The sequence below is a fragment of the Gopherus evgoodei genome, chromosome 1, assembly GCF_007399415.2.
Source record: "Gopherus evgoodei ecotype Sinaloan lineage chromosome 1, rGopEvg1_v1.p, whole genome shotgun sequence".
NCBI lineage: Eukaryota > Metazoa > Chordata > Testudines > Testudinidae > Gopherus > Gopherus evgoodei.
Window position 1 is genome coordinate 56,982,697 of NC_044322.1, and position 17,929 is coordinate 57,000,625.

At 42.5% G+C, this 17,929-nt stretch overlaps 1 protein-coding gene across 2 annotated transcripts in view; it reads left to right on the forward strand.

The window, feature by feature from the left end:
* Positions 1 to 16,537, forward strand: part of LCP1 (lymphocyte cytosolic protein 1) — a 43,218-nt gene extending 26,681 nt beyond the window's left edge. For both annotated transcript variants that reach the window (XM_030565286.1, XM_030565295.1), the window contains 10 exons: positions 1,671 to 1,836; positions 3,622 to 3,764; positions 5,594 to 5,689; positions 6,209 to 6,404; positions 8,596 to 8,674; positions 8,983 to 9,097; positions 10,505 to 10,638; positions 11,442 to 11,565; positions 13,185 to 13,309; positions 15,218 to 16,537. In XM_030565286.1, coding sequence (XP_030421146.1) covers positions 1,671 to 1,836; positions 3,622 to 3,764; positions 5,594 to 5,689; positions 6,209 to 6,404; positions 8,596 to 8,674; positions 8,983 to 9,097; positions 10,505 to 10,638; positions 11,442 to 11,565; positions 13,185 to 13,309; positions 15,218 to 15,350 — 1,311 coding nt within the window. In that variant the 3' untranslated portion in view covers positions 15,351 to 16,537. The remainder of the gene's footprint in view (positions 1 to 1,670; positions 1,837 to 3,621; positions 3,765 to 5,593; positions 5,690 to 6,208; positions 6,405 to 8,595; positions 8,675 to 8,982; positions 9,098 to 10,504; positions 10,639 to 11,441; positions 11,566 to 13,184; positions 13,310 to 15,217) is intronic.
* Positions 16,538 to 17,929: the final 1,392 nt, after the last annotated feature.

The following is a 17,929-nucleotide window of genomic DNA, read 5'->3' on the forward strand; positions in this document are numbered from 1 at the left end:
GGCCCACTTTCATCCCTGATTAAATGACACCTGAGTACTTTGATTAAGTCACTTGCCCATGGTCACACAGGAATTCTGTGGCAGAGCCAGAAACTGAACCCACATCCAGGAGCGATGCCAGGGTTTTTGGTGCCCTAAGCGGGGGTCCTTCCGTGCTCCCGGTCTTCGGAGCACTTTGGCGGCAGGTCCCGGAGCGAGTGAAGGACCTGCTGCAGAATTGCCGCCGAAGACCTGGAGAACAGAAGGACCCCCCGCTGCCGCCGAATTGCTGCCTCCCCAAATCCTGGCGCCCTAGGTGACCGCCTAGGTTGCCTAAATGGAAGCGCCGGCCCTGCCCACATCTCCTGAGTTCCAGTTTAGTGCCTTAATCAAAAGGTCATCCTTGCTCTAGAAAATACCACATATGTGAAAGATGGCTGAGTTAACATTGTTGGACCCTTAGTGTTTGCATTTTCTTTTGTGATTGTTATTTCTTCAACCGGCATGTTGGATTCATTTGGTAACATACATTGTGTGCATGTGTGCACACCTTCATTTTTAAAAGATGAACTGGAAAACAAAATTCTACCTGCCAAGATCTAAATTCAAGTTTATTCTGTTTCCTTTACAACAGTATGTAGAGATACATCATTCTATATACAGAATATATGTACCTCTGTAACAGTATATAAATAGATATCTACTATATATGTACACAAAACCGACTGTAGCCTTCAATTACTCTGATTAAATGGAACATTAGCCAGGCTCAAGTAAGCTTAGAAGCCATTAAATTGGGTTTCGGTGCTGCAGTCCACATTTTTTCCAGTTTTAATCCTTTTGTTCAGCGGCACATCTTATTGATGCAGTATGGATCAATCCCTGTCAGATTTAGACATGATTTAATCAATATAGCATATGCTTTAACTTAGCCCTTTTACAACTGTCAAATAAAGAGAGGATGATTATTTTTAAATGCTATAAATTTTTCAGTTTGTGACAATTTACGCTTTGTGTCTCTGTGTATTTTCTACCTAATCGAATGTACCTCTCACACTCGCGGTGGTGAAATCCATGTGATAAATTGCAGAGCCAGGAAACAAATGGCATTTGTCATGCACCTTTGCCTGCCTCACTGCCCTCTACCCACTAGTCCATCTCCCCAGGGACTTATTTGAACAACCCAAACCTTCGAGCAGATTCAAACTGCCCTTTTGAAAAAAGAAAAGGGAAAAAAAAAAGCCACTGGCTCAAAATGTTTCTTCTTTCCATCCCACCACCTTGATATATTGAAGTTTCTTCTTTCCACCCCACACTCCTCAAAATATGGATTTTCTCTCTCATCCCATATTCCACCAATGTAAACACCAGAATGAGAAATGTCCAGATAAGGACAAGTGCGAGGCTTAAAGTCCAATGTCTTGTAACACTTCAGGACAAGAAACGGAAGCGTTTTAATTTTGCAAAGCACAGTTTCCCTGTGCTGCAGAAGGGCACAGGACTTGCTTTTACTCCTGGGAGTTCTAAGCTATCACACCCTAGGCCCTGATCTGAAAAGGGTTATACCTAATTGTGCTCATTATATTTCCACTGAGTTCCCTACCCCCTCTTTAGTTCTCCTCCTCCCTTCCCTCCACTATTTAGTTATTGCATAATAAGAAACCTCTCTCTCTCTCTCTCTCTCTCTTCAGGAAAATTTGAACCTTGCTTTGAACTCTGCCTCAGCTATCGGGTGCCATGTTGTTAACATTGGGGCTGAAGACTTAAAAGAAGGGAAACCTTACCTGGTCTTGGGCCTCTTATGGCAAGTTATCAAAATTGGCTTGTTTGCCGACATTGAGCTCAGCAGAAATGAAGGTACATGCGGTGCACTCTCCCAAACCATTGCTCTCATCTTTACAAGTGTTATTTCAACGAGTCCTCAGGACTCTTAGGGCTTGTCTCCACTTACTGGAGGAATTGACGCATGGCTATCGATCCTCCGGGGGTCGATTTAGTGGGTCTAGTGAAGACCCGCTAAATTGACTGCCAATTACTCTCCCGTCAGCACCGGTACTCCACAGGAATGAGAAGCATAAGGTAAGTCGACAGGAGAGTTTCTCCCGTGGATCCAGCGCAGTGTAGACATTGCAATAACTCAACCTAAGATACATTGACTCCAGCTACATTATTCACGTAGCCAGAATTGTGTAACTTTAGGTTGACTTAGCCTCATTGTGTGGATCTGCCCTTAGTCAAGTCTTCATTGCCTGTCTTCTTCACTACTCTGATTCACCCAGTTCTAGTCTCCATAAGCCCAGAGGCTCCAAACTTTCAGTCCAACCAAAATGTGTATCCCAGTCTCCTTACCTACACCTGGGATGAGGAGCACATCATGCTACAGTCAGGAAGCCCTGCTGGTTTCCTGTTCTTCATAGAATCCAGTACTAAATCTCCCTTCTCTTAAAAATTCTCTGTGACATGACAGCATGACACACGCACACTGCCCTCCAACCATATATTTTCCTGCTGCTTCTTTCCGTTCTCCCCTGGTTTTGATATCCAGTCACCAGCACTTCTTATAACCCATACTACCACCACCTCTGCCATCTCCCTGAACATATAGCTTGGCTTCTTCATTCTCCCCTGCACACTGCTGTCCTGCTGAGGGCTGGCAGTCCCACTGGCATCTCCAGTTGCAGGGAATGGCTCCATTTTCCTCTCTTTCACTTATTATATAGTGATGGTATCTAGAAGAGGCAGCAAAGCTCACTCTTCTTCCTTGTTTCCAGCTGTCTTTAAAGGCCTCCAGGCTTTCCTTGCAATGAAGAACCTGGCCACTTGTAGAAACAGATGGAAATAAAGGAGGGAGTCAGCCCCAGGTGACCAGCCAGATCTGTAAATCACCAGCCATTGCTCCAGAGACTACCAGTGATCCATAAACCACAGCTGGGAATTTCTGGACTATTCATACCCTACTTTCTAAACCGCCTTGCTCTCCATACTGATGCTCTTCATTCTTCCTGAAACTTAGCCTTTGTACCCCGCTTCACCACTGCCCGGCGACATCTGTAGATGTTACATGCATGAGACAATACACTGTAAGCTACAGATGTTGCTTTTCTTTGCATGTTTAGTGTGCAAAAAGCTGGAAAGCATTCTGTGTCACTTGTGAATGAACAATGCTCTAATACATTGTATTGTATTTTTTGTCTGTGTAAAATGTAGCTCCTTAATATAAAATGAAAACCAAACACATTTGAGAATGTATGGCATGTGAAATAGAAAAACAAAATTAAAAAAGCCAAAATGTAAATCTGCCAGTAGAATAACATTTTTTATTTGAGCACGGACGGAGGAAGCTGGGTTTACAATTCTGTGATGCTACGGTTATACAAAACACTGCCCAGAACAGAGCAAAATGGCTGTAACATCTCTTAACAACAAATTAATTCCTTAACAATAAAATAACTGTAGGCTCAGGGGACAGCTTTCGTTTTATTTGAGCCTCTCAAATATATAAACACACTGATCTCCCCCATTTTCTTCGGTCAGAGACGGATCAGGCCCTTGCTCAGTAAAGGAAGTTAAGAAGGATAAATTAAGAGCACAAATATTTCCATGCATGGTGTTTATTTTTCTTTCAATTTTGTGCTTGCCCAGCTCTGATTGCCCTTCTGCGTGAAGGAGAGAGTCTAGAGGATCTGATGAAATTATCCCCAGAGGAACTGCTGCTGAGGTGGGCTAACTATCACCTGGAGAATGCTGGATGCAACAAAATCAATAACTTCAGCACGGACATCAAGGTATGAGAAACACTGATCAGCTACAGCAAAAATAACAACCCCAAGCTTCGGCTTTCTCCTCTGGACTGAGCTTGTTCAGCTGGAGGTGATGGCTTAGGCTGCAGTCCTGAAAACACGTATGTGTGTGCTTAACTTTAAGCTTGTAAATAGTCTCATTCAATTCAATACGACTACTCACATGATTAAAGTTAACCACATGGGTAGAGTGTTTCCAGGCTTAGGGCTTTAGGGTATGTCTACACTGCAGCTGGGGGTGAACCTTCCAGTCTGGGGTAGACAGAGTTGTGTTGGCAACACTTGCATTAGCATGCGAAAAATAGCAGTCTGGATATTGCAACACAGACGGAGGCTTGGCCTAGCCACCCAATAACAAATAAGAGTGGGAAGAAAATATGAAAGATTTTGAGCCTAATTCTGCAGTCACCTCATGCATAAAATTTCTACTGAACTCAACAGATTTTTTTGAACTCAACAGATATTTTTCCTGGAGAAGGGCTGTGAGACCCTCACCCTTACATTAGGCTGGAGAGTTATCTAATGTAGCTAATTAAATCTAAACAAAGATTTATGTCACATCAATGTTGGAAAATATAAAGTATGCATTGACTTCAACAGGGCCAGGATTTCAGCCTATGTAACTATTTACTACTTCTAATCAACTTTGCCTCTTTTATAAATACATATGTTATACAATGAATATATGCTTACAAGGAAGCATTTGGGTAGAAATCTGGAAACTTCAGTGGAATTACTTGTGAAAATAAGACAAATCTCGGCAGTAAAGGTTTGCAGGATATCACCTGGAGCCTTTTCCCATGTATTTAAATAGTAACAATTCCTTGGTCTTTTTTTTTTTTTTTAAATCTAAATCTTTATTTGAAGGGCTGTATTTATGTTCAAGATGATTTCTGACGTGAGATTAATTTTTTGTATACATGGAACCAACACTATGCTTTGTAAACATGAAAGTAAACAGCATGTGAAATCTTTGTCTTGTTCTAACCTTTTCCTGGAAAAATGTTTGTTAACTGGCAGGGGAGGCTCTATGTATTTTGCCGCCCCAAGCACGGTAGGCAGGCGGCTTTCGGTGATGTGCCTGCGAGATGTCTGTTGGTAACGCAGATTCAGCGGCGCGCCTGTAGGCGGTCTACTGGTCCTGCGCCTTCAGCATCCCCACTGCTGAATTGCTGCCGAAACCGCGGGACCGGCAGACTTCCCGCAGGCATGCCGCCGAAGGCAGCCTGACTGCTGCCCTCACAGTGACCAGCAGCCTGCCCCCCGCGGCTTGCTGCCCCAGGCACGAGCTTGGTGCACTGATTCCTGGAGCCATCCCTGTTAACTGGTGTCAGCTTTAATGTCTGTCCTTGAAAACTTTACTTTCTACTTTGTGACCATTTCAACGTTTCTTTAAACTCTGTTTTAAACTTCTGCTTCTTCCTTCTGTCTGTTCTTTCACTAAACCTTTAGCTGACTGACTTCTACAGCCTTATAAAGGTATATTTTTCATATCTCTAATTTAATATGTTCATATTAAATCAATTCTATCCTTTTTTCCAAAATGGAACATGCAGTATTGTGTCTAATGCTTCCAGCTTTTCCATATTTAACATTTTAATTACTTTATGAAACAAACAAATATGTAAACCAGAAGACATACAATGGAAACTATTAAATGCTTTCAGCTTGATTAATTTAATTATGTTGTCAAATGGTTGACGTAATAAAAACAAAGCAAGCTTGCTCATTGTTTGTGGGAGGTAAGGTATTGGCATGCAGAAACTGGCTTTAGATGTAACTTTTCCCCCCTTTAATTTCATGGTCTGTTGCAGGACTCCAAAGCTTATTACCATTTGTTGGACCAAGTTGCCCCAAAGGGAAATGAAGAAGGTATTCCAGCTATTGCAATTGACATGACAGGATTAAGGGTAAGATGATACACACATTCCTAGAACCTTGGAAGCATTGTCATGCACTGTAATACCTAAATAAGCAAAGTAGATTTAATCATTGGAGTGTAATCTTGCATTCAAAAATCAAAAATGCAGAATTAAATTGATATGTTTTAGGTTAGATTGTACTAATGATAACAAACTATCTTCCAGCATCAGTTATCACAGAAGCTTTAAAAGCCAAGGAACCAGCTAGACACATTAGCAATACTTTGCCAATATATGTTTACATACATTTTTCTGGTTATTTCTCAAGCTTATCCTATGTGTAGCACATTGATTTTAGTTAAAAACAATTTGCAGATATTGACATGCGATTTGTAATGTGGAAAAGAAAAATGTTATGGATTTAAACAAGAATATGTTGTAGTTTTTACAGCATCAGTATGAAAAGGGACAGCACGTTCATGTGTATTATGAGTGTGATATTTCAGTGCTATTGGATGTCAACATGTTTTCATGTTTTTGCTGACTGATGCATTTGATATCTATTAGGAGAAGGATGACATCCAGAGGGCAGAGTGCATGTTGCAGCAAGCAGAGAGATTGGGCTGCCGGCAGTTTGTTACTGCCACAGATGTAGTCCGTGGCAACCCCAAGTTAAACTTGGCTTTCATTGCCAACCTATTTAACAGATATCCTGCCCTCCAAAAACCAGAGAACCAGGACATTGACTGGAGTTCTATTGAAGGTAAGGAAAATACAAATAAGAATTGGCATCCAGCCGAGGCCTCTGACTTTTAACATTTAACTGAGACCTGGTTGGGTAATTCAGCGGTTAGCTCAACTTTCTCCTGATATGTACTTACTGCAACATTAGCTAAGGCAGGTTTAAGGATGGGATATTGCTGCATGTTACTTGCATGTGGCTTCGGTTATAGTTGGTTCCCTTCACTGTGAGTGTATTTGTTTGAATGCACTGTAGCTTTAGGCCTCCTTGGTTTGTCTAGACTAGAATTTGTGGTCCTCTTTAAATTAGAGTTAATTGCCTAGGAAGGTTATGGAATCTCCATCACTGGAGATTTCTAAGAGCAAGTTAGACAAACACCTGTCAGGGTCTAGGTAATACTTAGTCCTGCCATGAGTGCAGGGTACTGGACTAGATGACCACTTGAGGTCCCTTCCAGTCCTACAATTCTATGATTGCCAGTTAACTCAAGTTAACAAACACGATTGCAAATGCTACGCTAGGCACTCCACAAATGATTGTTCCAGTTTTGTGTCCTGGAATGAAAATTTATGGGATGTTTGGACTAACATTTACAATTGTATTTGTCAGTTAACTTGATTTAACTAGCAAACAGTTAAGTTAAAATAAGAGCAAAAACTCTAGTCTAGACAAATCTCTTATGGAGTTATTATGAGAAAGGCACAGTTTGCTTTGTTCACATCAGATCTCCTTTCTAAGCAAAATGAGTTCTTGTCTTCTGTGGCACTCAAGCCACCTAAGCTTATTGACTTGAATGACTTCAATATCTGTGTGGCTTTACATTTATAGTGAGCTGACCTTAGTTCTTTTATCCAATATGACAAATTGGAAATGTCCATTATAAACTTATTTCCTTTGCATGTAAACCTCCTAAAAAACTTTTGTTGGGACTGAAACTTCCTGCTTGGTCTCAGCCCAAAGTTGAATTTTTCTAGGAAGAGGTTCTGCTTGGAGATTTTAAAGTTAAATGAGCAGAAAAAAAGTATAATTTCCCATCTTTGCTAATATTTTAGATACTTTTTCTGTGCACAAATAACTCACAAACATCTGAATGCAAAACTTTAAACTGCACGTGTCGCACGTGTCTAGACTTCAGTCAACAACAGTCACTGATAGCTTTTTGAAGAATTCTAAAATATAGGTAAATTATAATCAGTGAAAAACAGGCTTTTGCACATGCTCAGTGTGACACTTCTATTAAATATTGTTGTGTAGCTGACAACAACAGCCACAGCAACAACTAAGGAGTTCTTTAAATGCAATTTCACCAGTCTGCAGTAGCAGCAGAGTTTTGCAAAGTGCTGATCTTTCTAGCCCAATGCAGCAAAATACCTAAATTGTGTGCTCAAAACTAAGCATAAGCATATGCATTTCTTCACACACTGCACAGTCAACCTGTGGAACTCTTTGCCAGAGGATGCTGTGAAGGCCAAGACTATAACAGGGTTCAAAAAAGAACTAGATAAATTCATGGAGGATAGGTCCAAAAATGGCTATTAGCCAGGATGGGCAGGGATGCAAAACCATGCTCTGAAGTGTCCCTAACCTCTGTTTGCCAGAAGATGGGAATGGGCAACATGGGATGGATCACTTGATGATTACCTGTTCTGTTTATTCCCTCTGGGGCACCTAGCATTGGCCACTGTCGGAAGACAGGACACTGAGCTACATGGACCATTGGTCTCACCCAGTATGGCCGTTCTTATATTCTTATATGTTCTTATGAGTAGTCCTATTGAAGTCAATGAGATTTTTTTGCGTGCTTAAAGTTAAGCAAGTGCTTTGCTGGATTGAGGAAGAATACTCAGCTCCATACAAGATCAATCTCTTATGTGGTGTGACTGCAGTTGGCAACTCATCATAAATCTGTATTTTCAGTTGCTTCTAACTTTCTCACAAAGCTCATGCTGAAATGTCTCATGATTCGACACAGACTAAAGTTGAATTTCTTAAGTAAGTTTGAGAACAATCTGCTCAAATATGACAGTGCATATGGTATGTACAGAACATTACCTACTGTTCTGTACTCTCGTATTTCACTGCCTGTTGATATCTCATTCTACATGTCATTTTAGTATACAGTAAAATCTGTGTTTATATTTTCCTTGTTGTAAAAAGTTTATTTCACTGAAGTGTTGTCTTGAGGATCTGTTGATTGATATTGTTATTTTAGGTGAAACAAGGGAAGAGAGGACATTTAGGAACTGGATGAACTCCTTGGGTGTTAGTCCCCGTGTCAATCATTTATATAGGTAAGGAAAGTTAACCTTCCTTTAGATGACTAATGTGATCTATGTCTTAAGAAAAAAATGTTTCTAGAAAACATGAACACATTGCTAGTCCTTATGAAAACAGATGTCTCTGTTTCATTCTTTAGGAAAATGTGATTCATTCTACTAATGCTTAAATTAGAATTATAGAATCATAGAACATCAGGGTTGGAAGGGATCTCAGGAGGTCATTTAGTCCAACCCCCTACTCAAAGCAGGAGTAATTCCCAGCTAAATCAACTGGATTCCTTGCTCACATTATAAGTCACAATATGTTTCCATTGTTTCAGTGACCTGTCAGATGCCATGGTTATCTTCCAACTTTATGAAAAGATTAAAGTGCCGGTAGACTGGAGCAGAGTGAACAAACCACCATATCCTAAGCTGGGTGGTAACATGAAAAAGGTAAAAAAATAGGCATGGTTCTTATGAGGATATCTATTCCATTTCGTCTACGCTACTGCTTAAGTCGATGTAAGTTACATTGCCCGGGGGGGTGGAGGGGAGTGAAAAAAGCTTACATCAACCTAACTCTTCCACCTCTCAGGGAAAGCGATCTCCCATTGACTTATCGCATCTTCACTAGACCCACTAAATTGACGCTGCTGCATTGATTGCAGTGGGGCTGATTTAGCGGGCCAGTGTAGACAAACCCATAGAGAGCAATAGACGCATACATAGCCCCCTTCATTACAGATTGACTATGCACATGTTTGAAAATGGAACTGAGTCTTAACCAACAAATTACAAAGTGTAAAGTCTGATTTGCCTTTGTTACTGTGAGTTACATTTTCGAAGTATTCTCAATCTGACCTCCTTTTGTGTGTATGTAATTTTGCACCTGCAGACACTTGCATCTGTATTCTTTCAAGTGCAAACAATAGCATGTAGCATCTGCATGTGACAGATGATTGTGCTTAAAAATGTCTGTGTAGGGACTTGCATGTGCCAGCAAACATTGTTCTTAAGTAGATCCAACCAAATTATGTTTTGTTAGTCTAATCAGTGTCTACTTTTCATGAGTTTTCTAATAAATTCAACAATGTTTCACCAGCTGGATGGATGGTCAAACATTTTTTGTGATATCAAGATACTTGACATTTTTCTATTGATCTTTAAAAATGTATTAGTGAATAATTTTTCCCACTATCCAATTCGCTCTAATCACAAGTCCCGATATATGTCCATGATGAGTCATGTGACACCCACATTAATTCCAGCCCTCCAGGTCACCTCCACCACATGAAAGAAATAAGCAAATTTTAAACATTCCTGAGACAGATACCTGACAAGCTGGCTAAGAGTTCCCCTCGAATCTCCACTAACTACCCAGCTTTGTCCCAGCTATCACAGTGAGGAATTTTAGTCCAGAACATTCCCATACTATTAGTGAGTGAAGCAGCATAAGGTGACTAAAGGACCTAAAATATTAATACTTAGGGACTGAAAACCTCAGTTATTGTCCCACACAATCACTCTGTGCTGCTGGAGGTGGGCATGATTGCACAATGCTGTACGCTGTCTCTCCATATTTCCTGGTCTGCATGATGGCATTTAGGCTCTGATGATACACAATAGCATTTCTGTGTTAGATTTATCTAAGTTGCTTATCCTCATAGTATCTCGGGGCCAGATCCTAAATATGGCCAAACCCTTGTACCCACCTTGAACTCCATTGGATGGAGCTGCCTGCCTAGAGCCATTGGCAGGATATGGCCCAAATTCCCTGTAACAATTAAAGATAGCATGAATGCCCTGAACAGCAACTTTTTCATATTTACAAAACACACTAACTTACTCTGTCATTAACAGCTTGAAAACTGCAACTACGCAGTGGATCTGGGAAAGAATCAAGCCAAGTTTTCCCTCGTTGGAATTGCTGGGCAGGATCTCAATGAAGGAAATCGCACGCTAACCCTTGCCTTGATCTGGCAGTTAATGAGAAGGTATGCTAGTTGAACACATACCTAGTGCTATTCTGGTATGGAGAGATTCCATGGAAATGGGGTGCCAGCACTCACCACTGCACAGGAGGATCAATACCATTATTATTATTCCTATTGTCTGTATTGCACCTAAGTGTTCCTGGCCCTTCACAGACAATAATTAAAAGGCAGGTCTTTGCACCAAGAAAGGAGAGAGAGAAAACATTGAAAGGTCAAGGGCTCAAACAGTAGTTGCTTTCTGTTATGGAAACACCTTGTCAGATCCTTTAAGGATGTCATGGATTTTCCATCCCTTACAGTCTGTAAGTCAAGACTGGGTGTTTTTCTGAAAGCTAGGCTCTAGCTCAAACTGAAGTGTTTGGCTTGGTGCAGGAATCTCAGGGTGAGGTTCTATGGCCCATGTTATGTAGCAAGTCAGACTAGATGATCACAATGGTCCTTTCTGGTGCTAAAATCGACACATCTATTATTATTTTTAGATACTGTGGGCCTGAGTCACCTTTACACTATGGTCCCTTTGCACCACTCATGCCATATAAAAGGGCCTTAACATGAGAGTAAATGTAATTTGTACCTATTCTGAAGCCCCTTGATGCTGCCAGAGCAGTGTTAAGGGGGCATAGTGTAAATGAGAATCAGCCCTGTAGTTTGTATAAGTTAACATAACATGGGGGAACAGAATCGGGTGTGAGTGAAGACTGCAGCATTTGGCCCTTGTCAGGTTTCACAGATACACTATGCTACAATGCCAAGCTTTTTATAAAGCATGAAGGAGCAGACAGCATTTTGTCCTCTGTGTTAAGGTACACTCTGAGTATCCTGGAAGATATTGGCGGTGGACAGAAGGTCAATGACGACACCATTGTCAACTGGGTAAATGAAACACTGACTGAAGCTGGAAAAAGTTCAGTCATCAGTAGTTTCAAGGTACAGTATTTCATAAGTCTCTGTTTTGGGACCCCGGGTTGTTACATGTGTGTACTGTTGTTTATTTTTCACTGCATTTTCAAGGGATGTTCAGATCTAGGGGTTCGGTTCAGACTCATCTCTAGTTCAAGCAAAAAAACCTTTTTTTTTTTTAAATTACTGCATTTATGACATTCAAAACCTGAAGCTTTATATCCTGCTTGGATCCATCCTGAAGGGACCTTTATGCCAAGTGAGTTGATAATGAGAGTTTTAATTTCTGTCAGTCATCATCAGCCTCACACAGCTGGAAAGTCACTTCATCAGTGAATGGGGTTATAGTAAGCCAGTGAATTGTACAGTAATGTCTTATATAGTGCAGTTGTAGCGTGTCGGTGCCAGGATATTACAGACAAGGTGGGTGAGGTAACATCTTTTACTGGACCAACTTCTGTTGAGGAGGGAGAAGAGCTTTCAAGCCACAAGAGCTCTTCTTCAGGTCTGGGAGAGGAGTCTGGTGAGGCTGGGAATTCCTTTCCCAGACCTGAGGAAGAGCTCTGTGTGGCTCGAAAGCTCAACTCTCTCACCCGCGGAAGTTGGTCCAATTAAAAATGTTACCTCACCCACCTTGTCTCACACAATGGCTTGGCATTCTGTGGTCATAGTTGTTCATGGCATTCAATTTTTGTGACATAAAATCATTGCCTGTAGATCAGGGGCAATGGATTCTTCCAAAAAGTGTGTGTGTTGGTTGGGGGTGGGGGAGACAAAGCCCCACCCCCTCCATGGCCCCACTCCTCCTTTCCCTCTGAGCCCCCAGGCCCCCAGCCAGGCCAAAAGCTGTAGCTGGGTCAGGAAGCCCAGGCCTCTCCAACTGCCCAAGGTGAGGGGGGCCCAAGAGCAACCCCCAGCCCATGTTCCTGCCCCCCGGGCCCTCTGCCCAGGGCAGGTGGAGATTCCGTGGCTCCCCACAGCTGCCTGCGTGGCTCTTAACCTGACCCAGCTCCAGCTTACAGCCTGGCCTGGGGGTGGGGTCTTGGGGGCTGAAGAACTGCAGCCAGGCTATGGTAAGAGCCATCAGGGCAGGTGCAGGGAGCTGCAGACCTTCCATCTGCCTTGGGCGGACATGGGCCAGGGGCTGCTCTCGGGTTGCCCAATCCCAGGCAGGTGGAGGGTCCCTGGCTCCTGCCCCACAGCTGCCCGGGCTCCCTGGGCCACTCTTACCTTGGCTAGGCTCCAGCTTCTTGCTGGCCGGGGGCGGGGCCTCAGGGAGAAGAGGAAGGGCAGAGGGCTTGCCTCCTCCTGTTCTGGCGCCCCTGCTACAGATATAATAACATTGTGACACGTATATTGCAATGCAGCAGCAAGATAACCATGCCAGGGTTATTGTGTGGACATTGCAGCTCCTTTTGACTCCATGCCACCTTTCTCTTCTTCTGCCCACCTCCTGGCTGGCTGGAGGGACAAGGTGGAATCCTGGTGACTCATTCCATGACTCAGCACCCACTGTGCTGCTTGTTGCAAAGTTCTAAACAGTATGTCATTTGAATGATCCATCCATTGTCCCTGAGCCATGATTATGGCTTTGTAGGACATGTGTCGATTGTGTTTGTATCCAACTGTATTTTCCCTCTGTGCAGGACAGCAAAATCAGCACAAGCATGCCAGTCCTGGATCTCATTGATGCCATTCAGCCAGGTTCCATCAAATACGACCTTCTGAAAACAGAGGATTTGAATGAGGAAGAGAAACTTAATAATGCTAAGTATGTGCATGCCATGCGACACTAGGGTTACATTACACTATGTTAGTTCTTTTGGAAAAAAAGATAATCACACTGTCTGCTTTTAATGAATATTTCATCTCCCCCTCCCAACTGTTCTGTTCCTTTCACTGCTTCCTGCACTTGTCTGTCTTCACATGGCCCCTTTCTCCCCCTCTTCTCATGCTCATGTTTCCCTGTTACCTACTTCTCTTCTCCTTCACATGCATCCTTGCTGTTTAGTTCCTTTCTCCTCTGCAGCCCTCAACTTATTGCCCCAGCCCTTTCTCACTCTGGTGGCTGGCAGCTCCAGTGCCACTGGTGAATCCAGGCCCTGAGGGCAGCTCCTGTTTGCTATCTCCCTCCTCTGTAGCAGCACCCCGGTAAAGGCAGCTAGGTTGGCTCTTCCTTCTTGCTTCCAGCTGATTTGTAGGTTTTATATTCTTTGTGGTGAAGTGCCTAGACATCAGTAGAAGTGACTGGAAAGACGGGTGAGAGCCAGCACCATCTGACCAGCCTGTTCTCTGCAGGTCACCAGTGCTCCCATGGGCCTCAGGATGGGAATTGCTATACTACAGGAGTGGACTTAATCACAGATATAGTTCCATTTTAAAACTTGAAATTCAGCACTTTCTTTCCTGATCTGTCAAGTCTCTTCACCAAAGGAAAACTCCAGCTGGCAATAAAGGACCAAATTCTGCCTATACAGCCTCACTGACATCAAAGTGATTGCAGCAGGCATAAATCAGGGAAGGGTCTGGCTGAGAGTTTTTCTCTTTCTGTAGCATTAATAAACTTTACTTATTTAAAATAGGAACCAAGAAGTATTCTAGGAATATCACCCTCACCTCTGAATCCTTCCTCTCACAATAGATGTGTGCTTTGCTGTCTCCTGTCCTTTAACCCCACCTATAACTACTGCCTAACAGATTCACTTCTTCTCTAGTGTTTGGAGGCACTCAGATATGATAGTGATGGGAGGCCATAATAGTCCGTAGATAGAGAGAAGCTTATTGAATACTCTGTCTTCAATTGTTGCCTCACATACCTCTAACTCTATCTTCAGTCCCTTCTGGTTTGGCTTCCAGCCTCTCTGCTCCACTGAAACTGCTCATACCTCGGTCTCTAACCTGTTCCTTGCCACATCTCAGGGTCTCAAGGCCATTCTCATCTTCTTTGACCTTTCCTGCTGCTTTTGACACTGCAGATCATTCTCTCCTGCTTCCCAGCTTATCCTCCCTTGACTTTTCCAACACTTGTTCTCCCTGGCCTTCTTTTTGCATTTCTTCTGGTGTGTCATCTTCCTCCATTCTGCTATATCCCATGTGAGTCCCACAGGTCTCTGTTCTCTCCTCTTCTCGCTCTACCTTCTATATCTGGGTGAACTCATCAACTCATAAAACTGTACTACTATCCATATGCCAACACCTCACAAATCTACCTTTCTACTTCTGGTCTATCTCCAGCCATCTAATATTGAATCTTGGATTCACTCTCCAGCATCTCTATCTGGACATCTTGCCACCACCTTAAATTTCATTATCAGAGGGGTAGCCGTGTTAGTCTGGATCTGTAAAAAGCAACAAAGAGTCCTGTGGCACCTTATAGACTAACAGTTGTATTGGAGCATAAGCTTTCGTGGGTGAATACCCACTTTGTCAGATGCATGCTTATGCTTCAATATGTCTGTTAGACTATAAGGTGCCACGGGATTCTTTGTCGCTTAAATTTAATATAGTTCAAATCAAACTCATGATCTTTCATCTGAAACCTTGCACACTCCCCGATTCTCTGTCACTGTTGAACTCACCTCCAATCTACTGTTTATCTGTATGAAGCACAAGAAGTTGTTAAACAAATTGATTATTAAGGTTGCTTCTTACATTTCTTTTAATTTTCCCCCCAATGTAGATATGCCATCTCCATGGCAAGAAAAATTGGAGCAAGAGTCTATGCCCTTCCAGAAGACCTGGTTGAAGTAAAACCCAAAATGGTCATGACTGTGTTTGCTTGCCTTATGGGAAAAGGAATGAAGAAAGTTTAAGCCATAAAAGACTGATACATGCCCCCTGACTCCCTCAGACCTGATGTTCCTCATAGACTCAGCTATCAAGGAAATATGCAGACTTGGTACTTACCTAAGCATGAATGCTAGACAGGGTTCCAAATCATACAAAAGATGACATGCATATCCAGCAAAACAATCTACCATATTCTGTATGGAACAGCAAGGTGCTTGATTTCTTTGCCACATTATCCCCTTTGCTAGATGTAGCCTTTTCTGCTTCCTGAATATGTTTCCAAACAACACGAGCTTTACACGTGCTGATATTAATGGCTGTCCAGGTCATTGTCTGGTGGTCACCTGGCATTTTTGTTTTGGGAGCAGGATCAGGTTATACACCTTTTTCAGGATTGTGAAATGTTACATTAACTATGTTATGGGTGCTCACACTTGTGACATTTACGCTATGCTTTCCTTCAGCTTGTACCTGGACCTACGAAAGAGATTTCCTTAAGCCAGTGCAGGTACTGCATAGTGTCCTTATCAGTGTTTATTTTTCTGTGATAGTAAAATCCACTTTTTTGGGAAACTCTTGTGGCAACAAAAGTGCCAATTAAGGACCCTATTGTGGCGCCCTTATTCAGACTAAGTAGTACTTTACACCACGAGTAGTCCCAGTGATATTACTTACAGAATATGACATTAATCATTGAATAAAAGGCTGGCCGTAAGAGCATCCTAATTCTGTGAGACCTTCACAGCCCATGTTGTGCAAGATGATCATTCATTTTTATTTCATGACATCCTTTAAAACAAAGCAAGAACATCCTTAAAATGAAATCTGTGCCAAAGAACTTAAGGAGAGCTCTACTCACGTAGTAGCAACCATACAGCTGGGACCAGAGTGAACTGAACATAAGGCCACATAGTGACAGATTCATTTATCAAACAATAATTCAGCCCTGCTAACAACTTCGACCAGGCTTGCAGACAATACAAGGTATGATACTGAGCACTCAAGGGGTCACACCCAGATTAAGCAAGGCAATTCAGCATGTACTTATCTTAATTAGGCACATGCTTAAGTGCTTTATGGAACTGGGGCCCATTTCCTCAACTGGGGTAAAAAAGCATAGCTCACATTGACTTCAACATAGCTCTGTCACTTTACTCTAGCTGAGGATCTAGCCCTCTCTGTTTGGAATGAAATACATTGCACTGAATCTATTCTTTGGCATGTGGTATTCATTGTTATGCTCATTAAGTGCATTCTACTGTAGTTCAAATGCAAAAGAAGTGAGTTTTGCCTTAATGCACATTCTTTCCCCCTGCGAAATTGCCTTAATGAAGAATAAATATACAGTGATGAGAAAAGCCTCTCTAAATAAAACAGCCTATAAATCAAAATTTAAGGCTTTCCTTTCAGTGATGTATGTGCTAATGATGCGATAAGTACTGTATGCTTGTGCAACTAACACATACAGATTTTAAAACAAACTCATGGGACTCAATATATGTAGACTTGTATGCTGGCATTGTACATCATTATATAATCCACCACTCCATATCATCACCCTTTATGGACACTTTACTGCTTTGTTTGTTTTGTAATGGAAATGTGGTCCAATGTACAATATTGATTAGAAAGGCTAGATTCTGCTGCCCATATTCATCGTGAGTAGTAATTTGCTCCTGACCAGAGTCTGCTCCCTTGCTCGTATTGAGTAATACCTCACTCTCTGAGTGGGCCCAGTGACTTCAGTGAGATGGTTTGCATGGTAAGGCATGGAGTAAGGCTGTAAGGATAGCAGAATGTGGCCCTTTGTGTTTAGTTCTTTTGATTGAAAAGGGAATGCTGACGGGGTCAAGTGCAACTCAATGCGAGTAAGGGTTGCAGAATCTGGCCCTAACTGTATAGTAAAGATTTTGAAAGGAATATAATCCCATGGTACATTTAATTATGTCATGATACATCCCATCGTGTGATGTGTTGGTAGAGCAGAAGAACTTTTTTTATGATACATTTAGGTATGATTGGCATTATAAAAAGTAGACTTCACCCTAGCCACTTCTGAGCAGGGAGGACAATACTGGTTCACAGCCCCTGCCTCAGGCCCCTAGTTCCCACTCAGGAAGTCAAAAAAGAGTCTTATCTCCCCCCCCACACACTTATTCCTCTGCACAGAAGCATAGCATGGGGAAATCACTGGTTCTCAAACCCAGGTGCACAGGCAACCCTGATAGCCCAGCTATGATCCAGCAGCATGCTAGTAGCTGCTAGGCTGAGTGGTTAATGGAGCCTAGACCCACCAGAGGCACCACCCCCAGGAGTCCTGACTGGAGGAGTGTGTGCCTCCACGGTTGGGTCTGGCTCTGCTATTTAAGCCAGAAAGAGGCACAGGAAGTTGTCTGGGCAACTGGGTGAGTCCCTGGCTGGCTGCTACACTGGACCCTGCCTTCTCACCTGACTCCTGAGCCCTGATTCCCTGACTGGTTATTGCCTTCTTGCTGTGTTCCTGATCCCTGCCCCTGTTCTTACACTCCAGATCTGACCCTTGGCCCTGGTATTCAGCCTCTGAGTCCAGTTCTGACCTTTGGCTCTGATTCCTGGCTCTGAT